This window comes from Rhinopithecus bieti, unplaced genomic scaffold (genome assembly GCF_001698545.2).
Source record: "Rhinopithecus bieti isolate Rb0 unplaced genomic scaffold, ASM169854v2 scaffold_65, whole genome shotgun sequence".
Lineage (NCBI taxonomy): Eukaryota > Metazoa > Chordata > Mammalia > Primates > Cercopithecidae > Rhinopithecus > Rhinopithecus bieti.
Genome location: NW_016803344.1, coordinates 4,700,978 through 4,711,335, shown reverse-complemented (window position 1 = coordinate 4,711,335; position 10,358 = coordinate 4,700,978). Strand labels below are relative to the sequence as shown.

Below are 10,358 nucleotides of genomic sequence, written 5' to 3'. Positions count from 1 at the left end.
AAAAAAAACAATAACCACAGAGAAAGGATGCCTCTTGTTACGTTCATTTCACCTTTCTTTTTTTTTTTTGAGACGGAGTCTTGCTCTGTTGCCCAGGGTGGAGTGCAGTGGTGCAAACTCGGCTTACTGCAAGCTCCACCTCCGGGTTCACGCCATTCTCCTGCCTCAGCCTCCCAAGTACCTGGGACTAGAGGCGCCCACCACCACGCACAGCTAATTTTTTGTATTTGTAGTAGAGATGGGGTTTCACCGTGTTAGCCAGGATGGTCTCGATCTGCTGACCTCGTGATCTGCCCGCCTCGGCCTCCCAAAGAAAGTGCTGGGATTACAGGAGTGAGCCACTGCGCCCGGCCTCATGTCACTTTTGGCGGGGCGGGGGGGGGCGGAATCTAAGCTTAACCACAGGTTTACCTTACTCTGCTCCAAGGCAATTTTTCAATTTTTTAAAAAATAAATGTTTTCTTTAAGTATAATACCCAGAAAAGGACACAAAATGTCTTGATAGCATATTACAAAGTGAACACACCCATGTAATCCCTACCCAGATCAAAGAAACAGAATATCATTAGCCTTCTAGAAGCCTATCTGGTCATCTTCATTTTCTTTTCTTTTTTTTTTTTTTTTTTTGAGGCAGAGTCTCACTCTGTTGCCCAGGCTGGAGTGCGGTAATAGTCTTGGCTCACTGCAACCTCTGCCTCCCAGGTTCAAGCAATTCTCCTGCCTCAGCCTCTGGAGTAAGTGGCATTACAGGTATGCACCACCAGGCCCAGCTAAGTTTTGTATTTTTAGTAGAGATAGGGTTTCACCATGTTGGGCCAGGCTGGTCTCAAACTCCTGACCTCCAGTGATCCGCCCGCCTCAGCCTCCCAAAGTGCTTGGATTATAGGCATAAGTCACTGCACCTGGCCTAATTTTTAAATTTTTTTTGTAGAAGTGGTCTTAAACTCATGATGTGCCTTCTTATTTATTTTAGAGACGGAGTCCCACTCTGTCTCCCAGGATGGAGTGCAGTGGCACAATCTTGGCTCACTGCAACCTCCACCTCCCGGATTCAAGTGATTCTTCTGCCTCAGCCTCCTAAGTAGCTGGGATTACAGGCGCCCGCTACCACGCCCAACTAATTTTTGTGCGTGTTTTTTTTTTTTTTTTTTTGGTAGAGACGGGGTTTCACTGTGTTGGCCAGGCTGGTCTCGAACTCCTGACCTTGTGATCCACACGCCTCGGCCTCCCAAAGTGCTGGGATTACAGGCATGAGCCACCCCACACCTGGCCGCCTTCTTTTAGTTATCATAAGGCAGGCAGTAGCTGAGTTTCTCAGGAATCCAGGCTCTGTCATTCTTTAGGCTTTGTGTTTCTGGGTAAGTTGCCTCATCATCCAAATGTTACTGCAAGGACTAAGTGAGATGCAGAGGCAGTGGGCAAATTGTGTAAAAATACTACTGTTTCAAGTGTTTTGATGTTGGAGTTCATCTTGCCAGCCAAGGGATGATGATACTTGGATTCTTCAGGATCAGAGCTCACAGACTTGGATGGAAGCTCCCTCAGGTCAAGGAGGACCACATTTTCTGAGGGGTGTGGAGAGGAGGCAGAAAGAGAGGCAATGTCAGGCACTGAGATTTAGAAGAGTAGCTACAGCTGTTTTTGGTTCTTGTAGATCTACCTGTGTTGGCTTCCTGCAGGAGCTAAAATTTCCAGAGCTAGTCCTACAGCGAGGGAAGCTAACGTGGAGTGGGCATGAGAATTCTATACAACAAGCACAAGTGACGCTCAACCTTTTTGTTCATCCTTCTACAACCAATCATTATGGGAGAGGGGAATAAGGATCACTGCCCAAGGGGCATTACAGTCTCCCCTGGGACGCACTCTTTTTTTTTTTTTTTTGAGACGGAGTTTCGTTCTTGCTGCGAAATCTCAGGTCACTCAAACCTCCGCCTCCCGAGTTCAAGCGATTTTCCTGCCTCAGCTTCCCAAGTAGCTGGGATTATAGGCATGGGCCACCACGCCCCGCTAATAGGGAGGCACTTTTCATTAGCCCACAGTCCAGTTAAACTTGACGGAGCGAGGAAGTGACCTGGGAGTACAGAACAGGATGGGATCCTTCCGGACTTGGGCAGCCTTTGGCAAGTGGGCATGCTTGGAAGGGTCAGGGTCTCAGGCCTGGAAGTGACCAATTTTCTCTCCGAAAAGAAAGGAAGATGATTAAAAAAAAAAATCCATGCTCCAAAGCAGCAGCCAAATCCTTCTATGTCCCCCAGTGCATCACCCAGAAAGGGGCTCCAGATTCTCCTGCAAAAGGCCAACTCTGCTTCCCGGCTCCCACTTCCCCTCCTTCCCCACAGGAGGGTGGCGAAGGATTTATAACCCACCTCTTTCTTTCAGTTGCCATGGAGACAAGCCCCAGTCCTTTCATTCCTTCTGGTACCTCTCTCTCCAACGCAGCCGGAAAGGAGGCGGCTTAGCCCAAACATGCTGGGGGAGGGGCTGCGACCTCGACGGCAGCTGCGGAACCAGGCCGAGGGACAAAGGCTAAGGTCAGCCGCGTCAAGCCCTTTCATCTGCCAACGACCAGCGGCCAGACGCTGCGGGAGCATTGCTGGGCTGGAGGAGGGCTCGAGCTACTAGGACGGCACGGAGCAGCGGGGTGAGACTTGGGGTCGTCTCAGGAGAGTTCCGCGGCCCGGGACGGGCAGAGGCATGCACGGGGTGGGGGCAGATGGCTGGGGTGGATGAGAAGGCACAGGCCCTTCCACCCACGCGTCCATTGGGCGGCGCCGCCATCACTCTCTTCTGGACTACACCGCCTTCTCCTCCTCCACGGAACCAGGATCCCCCTCCTCCACCAGCCTCTCCCCGCCCCTGTCACCGGAGCCTCTCATTGGACAGGGGCATGGTCAATCCTCCTCGAGTTAGGGAGTCGATTGGACGCGAGGCCTTTGGGCCGCCCCCAGCCTCGTCGGATTGGCTTCCTGCGCGTTGGCGCAACGGAAGAGGCGGCCGGCGGAGGGCGCGCCTCTGCCCCGGCTGGACTGCCGCGGAGGACGGGAGGAGTTCGACGCTGGGGGGCTTGCTCGGGCGGCAGCTGTGGCTGCTGCGTATGGGAGCGGGCCGGTTCGGCGCGCCGATGGAGCGCCACGGCAGGGCCTCCCCCACCTCCGTCTCGTCGGGTGGGGAGCAGGCGGCCGGAGGCCCCGAAGGGCGGCGGCAGGAGCCACTGCGGCGCCGGGCGAGCAGCGCGTCGGTACCCGCTGTCGGGGCCTCAGCGGAGGGCGCGAGGCGGGACCGACTGGGCTCCTACAGCGGCCCCACCTCGGTCTCCCGCCAGCGCGTCGAAAGCCTGAGGAAAAAGCGGCCGCGTAAGTGTCCCGTGGGGCGCCCTCCTGGCCCGCCCTGCCCCCCCTTCCGGCCCACCCTGTCCCCTTCCGGCCCCGCCGCTGTTTTTCCCGCGCGCGAACACTGTTCCCGCACGGTGGTCGCTCGTTGGTGCGTGGCCTGACATCCGGCTGGAGGCCTCGTGTGCTCCGAAAGCGATACCTGCGGGGGCCCCCCCGCACCCATTGGTATACACTTCCCGCTTGTTGAAGTGGAGAGCTCTTCCCCGGGACCCGTCTTCCCTTTTCTTAGCTCCTTGGGCATTCTTTTCCGGAGGGTCACATGATTTTATCCTCGAGAAGGCTTCTTTTGACTCATTTCCACCTCCTCTCCCCCCAAATCCTTTGAATGCTCAATGCTTGTTTTCCGTGGGCTTCCAAAGAGCTGCTGTCTAATATTTTAAGTCCCTTTTATTCCACAATTTCGGGCTTACTGGAAAATGGGTCGCTGCCTCTTGAGTTGCACCAGGCCTAAAACTGTATTCCGTGCCCCTCTAAGGTGGCTGCCCTTTTTCCCATGAGAATCCAGGTCATCTCTCACCCACATATCCCCTCCGTTTTCCTTCCATCTGTTTGCAGGTACTCACGATTCAGAACTATGGCATTCTGGGCAGTAAGGTTCTTTGTTTTGAGGGAAAACTACATCTTTCTGAATTTTGCCTTGGGAGTTGCATACGCTCTTCCCAAAGAATCGGTTTCCCCATTTTATTATCAGGTTTCTTTTTTTGTGTTGTGTATTTTCTCCCCTTTACAAGTCTTCAATTCAGGACCGCTGCCTGGCAGCCATTGCTGCTGTTGAAAGTATCAATTGTCCTGATACTGTAACATGAGCTTTACAGTATGATGCCGTTTTACATATGGTTGGACTTTTTGATGGGTGTTGCCAGATTCCTATTTCAGGAAATTGACTTGTTTAAATGCAGATTGTGAGAGGGAGGGAAAATGGCAAGATGTGTGTGAGATCTTTATTGGATAGTCTTGTACCTTAGCCCAGTCACCCAGCTGCTTTTTTGAATCTTCTCTGATATGGATGATTAAATGTAGTTCTGTGATGCTGTGAAAAGTTTGGGAGGTTTCAGTTCTTTTGTCTTTTCCCATCTTCTTGCAACAGATTTGGAAAACAGATTCTTAACCTGTGCCATTTTCAGAGTCAGTCACCTAGTTTTATTTGAGAAGCACCTGAGTTTGAAGCAATGCAAAATATGAGATCCTTCGTGGTTTTGCATTACATTGTTGGAAATAGATGTAAATTCCAAATATTCAGCAAATAAGAATACAGCCATTAGCCACAAGGGTTTTTTTTTTTGGTTTGTTTTTGGTGTTTAGTTTGAGACAGCGTCTTGTTCTGTTGCCCAGGCTGGAGTGCAGTGACATGATCATGGCTCATTGTGGCCTTAACCTCCTGGGCTGAAGCCATCCTTCTGCTTCAGCCTCCTGCATTGCTGTGACTAAAGGCACGTGCCACTATGCCAGGCTAATTTTTAAATTTTTATTTTTTTAAAATAGAGATGGGATCTCGTATGTTGCCCAGGCTGGTCTTGAATTCCTCCTGGTCCCAAGCGACTTTCCCACTTCGGCCTCCCAAAGTGCTAGGATTACCGACGTGAGCCGTTGGGCCCGGCCTGGCAGTCTTCTAAGAGCTCTGGTAACTCATTAGCCTCGTGGCTCTGAGGTAGGTGGTAGTATTCCATTTCACAGATGAGAAAACTGGGGCACGATTGCCCAGTGTCAAATGGCTAGTGCATTGTGAAATAGAAGTGTAAACTCAGAATTGCTGGCTTCATAGCTTTTGCTGTGGACCACTGTGTTTTTTGGAATTATTTACGTTCTATTAGTTGTTTCTTCATTGCTCTAAGACCAAGCATAAGTTTGATCTTTTCTGTTCAAGACTGACTGACTTGAGGTGAAAATTTTTAGCTACTGTGGAAGTACTTCCAAATATTGAGCATGAGAATGACCTGGTAAAAGTGCAGATTCAGTGGGCCCGGTTAAGCTCCTCATATTCAGATACAGGTGACTTAAAGACCACGCTCAGAAAAACTGGTTTACACTGGGTGGGGAGAATTAAGGTAGTTTTGAAACTTCTTTTAGGGAACTAAGTAGACGCATATTCGTGCCATAGGATTTCTATTTTGTTCTGGTGTTTGATGTTTGTCATGATTCCCTTCATTGCCGTCTCTGACTACTAAATCATGAAAACCCATCTTTCTGGTATGAGACCTGCTAAAGGAATAAACAGGATACGGATTGTTCTTCCTTCCATTTGTTTCTTCTGTACTATCTAGGGGTGCCCCTGTTAGATGGAGAAGCAGGCTGGGCGCAGTGGCTTACGCCTGTAATCCCAGCACTTTGGGAGGCCAAGGCGGGTGGATCACCTGAGGTCAGGAGTTTGAGACCAGAGACCAGTCTGGCCAGCATGGTGAAACCCCATCTCTACTAAAAATACAAAAATTAGCTGGGTGTGGTGGTGCATGCCTATAATCCCAGCTACTCAGGAGGCTGAGGCAGGAGAATTATTTGAACCTGGGAGGTGGAGGCTGCAGTGAGCTGAAATTGTGCCAGTGCACTCCAGCCTGGATGATACAGTGAGACTCCTCAAAAAAAAAAAAAAGTAGCAGTTTGTTGACTGCTGAACCCTCCGAGAATATACTTCAGTCTTATCTCTGAGAGAATTCAACTAAGACTGAATCTTTTCGTATATATTTTTAGGAGGGTTAGGTATGGACTGGTGCCACCTTTCTGGTGAAACCCTGTCTCTACTAAAAATACAAAAAAATTAGCCGGGTGCGGTGGCGTGTGCCTGTAATCCCAGCTACTTGGGAGGCTGAGGCAGAGAATTGCTTGAGCCCGGGAGGCAGAGGTTGCAGTGAGCCAAGATCGCGCCACTGCACTCCAGCCTGGGCGACAGAGCAAGACTCCGTCTCAAAAAAAAAGAAAGCCTTACTCTGATACTGCACTACTTGTCTAAAGGTGCAGATAGATACTAGTTGCCATTTGAAACTCGAAGGAGCTATTCAGGTTATCTTAGGCATTCTTGTGGCCCTGGTTATAGTCTGTTCTGTCACGCATTTCCTAGAGCAGTGTAGTTCCCAAACCTGTCCTCGTCCCAGACTTACTGCATCAGAATCCCTAGTGATGAGGCTAGGCATGTGTATATTTCAGTTCTTCAAAAGTTTTGCATCAGGTGGGGAGGGGGGTATGTCTCGCAGGGCTGAGAGAAATACCAAATAAAGATTGATTTTAAAATGATGGAAACCAAGATGCTGTTGATGGTAATGTAGCTACCATTTTTTGAGCACTTACTTGTCTTAGACACTATGCCGAGTATTTTATAAACATTTTAGTTAAGTCTCATAGTTATCCTGTGAGGTAGGTGTTTTTTATCCCCAATTTCCAGATGAGAAAACAGGCTCGGTGAAATTGTCCTTTTGTCCAAGGCCATATAGTGAGTTAGTGATGGAGTTGAGTTTTGATTCCTGGTCTCTTGACTTCAGATCCAGTGTTCTTGGTCCACATTTTGAGGTGGGGGAAGGTACATGTGATGTAATCCAGAGCTGTGGTTCTCAAGTTTTTAAAACTTCCCCCAACCTACCATTGCATGCTATAGGTCTGAAAAGGGGTCTAAAATTATATTTTAAATTTTATTGAGGCATAATTAAATAGAGTAAAATGTACAATTTTGGCAAATGTAGACACTCACGTAACAAGAGAACATACATTTTTATCAAAGGCTCCAGGTGTTCAGCGTATGTGCAGAAGGTGTGGAAGCCCTGTGATCAGAGTGCTCCACAGTAGTGTGGAGGACGAACTGGTTCTTTGAAGATGACTCACAAGGCATGTTGTAGCACGCCAGGGAGACCTTTGGGGCTTGCTGATTTTGGACTCCTACAAATCATGGATTATACTTAACTTTCATAATAAAGCTTTTGTTTGTAGCTTGACAATACTAGCCTAGAAAATGGATTACTTTTTCTTGGCTTTTGGAGGAGCATCACTGTTGACTGTGGAAATGGTGCTGGGGCCCTGTTAGACTGCCTTTATTAGGCTCAGCATTTCAGCTTCAGGGAATTAGGACGAATTGACCCCTGGGAGCTCAGGAAAAATGTTAGATTGCTATAGCTTTGTGGCCCATTTGGAGAGGCAAGATGGGAGGTTTTTTTTTTTTTTTTTGAGACGGAGTTTCGCTCTTGTTGCCCGGGCTGGAGTGCAATAGCGCAACCTTGGCTCACTGCAACCTCCGCCTCTCAGGTTTAAGCAATTCTCCTGCCTCAGCCTCCCAAGTAGCTGGAATTACAGGCATGTGCCACCATGCCTAATTTTTTGTATTTGGTAGAGACGGGATTTCACTATGTTGGTCAGGCTGGTCTTGAACTCCTGACCTCAGGTGATTCATCTGCCTCAGCCTCCCAAAGAGCTGGGGTTACAGGTGTGAGCCACTGTGCCCGGCTGAAAAGGTTGTTTTGAGATGGAGTTTCGCTCTTGTTGCCCAGGCTGGAGTGCTGTGGCGTGATCTCGGCTCACCACAACCTCCACCTCCCAGGTTCAAGTGATTCTCGTGCCTCAGCCTCCTGAGTAGCTGGGATAACAGGCATGCGCTACCACGCCTGGCTAATTTTGTATTTTTAGTAGAGACAAGGTTTCTTCATGTTGGTCAGGCTGGTCTCGAGCTCCGGACCTCCTGTAATCCGCCCACCTCAGCCTCCTCAAGTGCTGGGATTACAGGCGTGAGCCACTGCGCCCAGCCTGAAGATGTTTTTTAACCTATTGATTTATCGACTTTTTAAAATTTATTTGCTGAGACGGAGTCTCACTCTGTTGCCCAGGCTGGAGTGCAGTGGCAGGATTTCAGCTCACTGCAGCCTCCGTCTCCCGGGTTCAAGTGATTATCCTGCCTCAGCCTCCTGAGTAGCTGGGACTACAGTTGTGTGTCACCATGCCTGGCCAGTTTGTCAACTTTAAATGGAGCTGAAGTAAATATGGCTTGTCTTCTTAGATATATAACAAATACTAAGCAATAAGCAGGGACTAAAAATAGTCCAATTATGCAGCTATGTAAAATGGTACAGTATATTGCTTTAGGGGCCATGTGTAAGAATCATGCAGTTGGATAAATATGGTTGTTCAGTGTTGGTGTCCCTGCCCACTGTCTGGGGAGACCATAGCAAGAAGAGATGTAGGTTGTTAAAAATATTTTGCTGGCTGTGTGTGTTGGCTCATTCCTGTAATCCTAGCACTGTAGGAGGCTGAGGTGAGAAGATCACTTGAGACCACGAGTTCAAGACCAGCTTGGGCAACATAGCCAGACCTTGTCTGTCCAGAAATAAAAAGGCCATGCATGGTGGCTCACACCTGTAATCCCAGCACTTTGGGAGGTAGAGGTGGTGGATCACTTGAGGTCAGGAGTTTGGAGACCAGTCTGGCCAACACTGGTCTCTGCTAAAAAAATACAAAAAACTAGCTGGGCGAGGTGGCAGGCGCCTGTACTCCCAGCCACTCGGGAAGCTGAGGCAGGAGAATGGCGTAAACCCGGGAGGCAGAGCTTGCAGTGAGCTGAGGTCCGGCCACTGCACTCCAGCCTGGGCGACAGAGCAAGACTCTGTCTCAAAAAAAAAAAAAAAAATACAAAAATTAGCAGGGTGTGGTAGTGCATACCTGTAATCCCAGCTACTTGGGAGGCTGAGGCAGGAGAAACACTTGAACCCAGGAGGTGGAAGTTGCAGTGAGCCGAAATCATGCCACGCACTCCAGCCTGGGAGACAGGGTGAGATTCCATCTCAAATAAATAAATAAATAATAAAAAACAAATTAGCCAAGTGTGGTGGCACATGGTTTTAGTCTCAGCTACTTGGGAGGCTGAGACAGGAGGATTGCTTGAGCCCAGAAGATTGAGGTTGCACTGAGTTATGATCATGCCACTGTGACAGAGGGAGACCTTGTCTCTGGTTTTTTTTGTAGTTGTTGTTGCTTAAAACATTTCAAAAAAGAGGAGGAGGAAGATAGACTAGGCTATTATAGAGCATCAGGCAATGAAAAGAATGGCTATTTTGATTATTTAAAAGAGCAGTGATTTTTTTTGAACTTAAGTTTGTAGCCTTCTGAGCTTTTCTCAGGTTCATAATTTGGGGTATCTTTATCTTCAGGCACTGTTCAGGTCTGACTGACTGGGATATGAAAACTTCTAAATTGTGGCTTAAAGTTTGCTTTCTAAAAGTGAAACCCATCTCAGTTTTTTAGTAGTCTGTTACATTTTGTATGTTTATATTTCCTGAATGTAGAATTTGTTGATGTATCTGCTGATTTTACAATATGTGGTCTTTTGTAAATATCTAGTTCCTGAGTTTAAAACTATTTTGGGAATAAGAATAATTATTAAAGTACATCTTTTAATGTTAGGCCAAGATATTGCTTCCTGTAACAGCCTAGACATGGATTTGTGGTGTTATTAACCATGTGTGGTCTGGTAAAAGTGTAGTTCATAATATTGGAAAATTGAGCACTCTTTTGTGAGCTATGTATTTCTTTTTTTTTTCTTTTTTCTTTTTTCTTTTTTTTTGAGATGGAGTCTTGCTCTGTCGCCAGGCTGGAGTGCAGTGGTGTGATCTGGGCTCACTGCAAGCTCCACTTCCTGGGTTCACGCCCATTTTCCTTCCTCAGCCTCCCAAGTAGCTGGGACTACAGGTGCCTGCCACCACGCCTGGCCAATTTTTTTTTTCTTTTGTATTTTTGTATTTTTAGTAGAGACGGGGTTTCACCATGTTAGCCAGGATGGTCTCGACCTCCTGACCTCGTGATCTGCCTGCCTCAGCCTTCCCAAAATGGTGGGATTACAGGCATGAGCCACTGCTCCTGGCCCCTTTTTCTTTTTCTTTTATTATTTTTTTTTTTTTGAGACGGAGTCTGGCTCTGTTGCCTGGGCTGGAGTGCAGTGGCCAGATCTCAGCTCACTGCAAGCTCCGCCTCCTGGGTTTACGCCATTCTCCTGCCTCAGCC

The 10,358-nt window shown here is 48.2% G+C and overlaps 1 protein-coding gene across 7 annotated transcripts in view; it reads left to right on the top strand.

Moving 5' to 3' along the window:
• The first annotated feature begins 2,475 nt into the window (after nucleotides 1-2,475).
• The window catches only part of PANK2 (pantothenate kinase 2), a 39,362-nt gene continuing 31,479 nt past the window's right edge, over nucleotides 2,476-10,358 (top strand). Inside the window, exon 1 of one of the 7 annotated variants that reach the window (XM_017878208.1) lies at nucleotides 2,476-2,641. Coding sequence is in view for 2 of the 7 variants with exons in the window: in XM_017878174.1 (XP_017733663.1) it covers nucleotides 2,714-3,353 (640 nt within the window). In the remaining 5 variants the exon portion in view is untranslated. The other 6 variants (XM_017878216.1, XM_017878174.1, XM_017878166.1 and 3 more) reach the window with 6 other exon arrangements.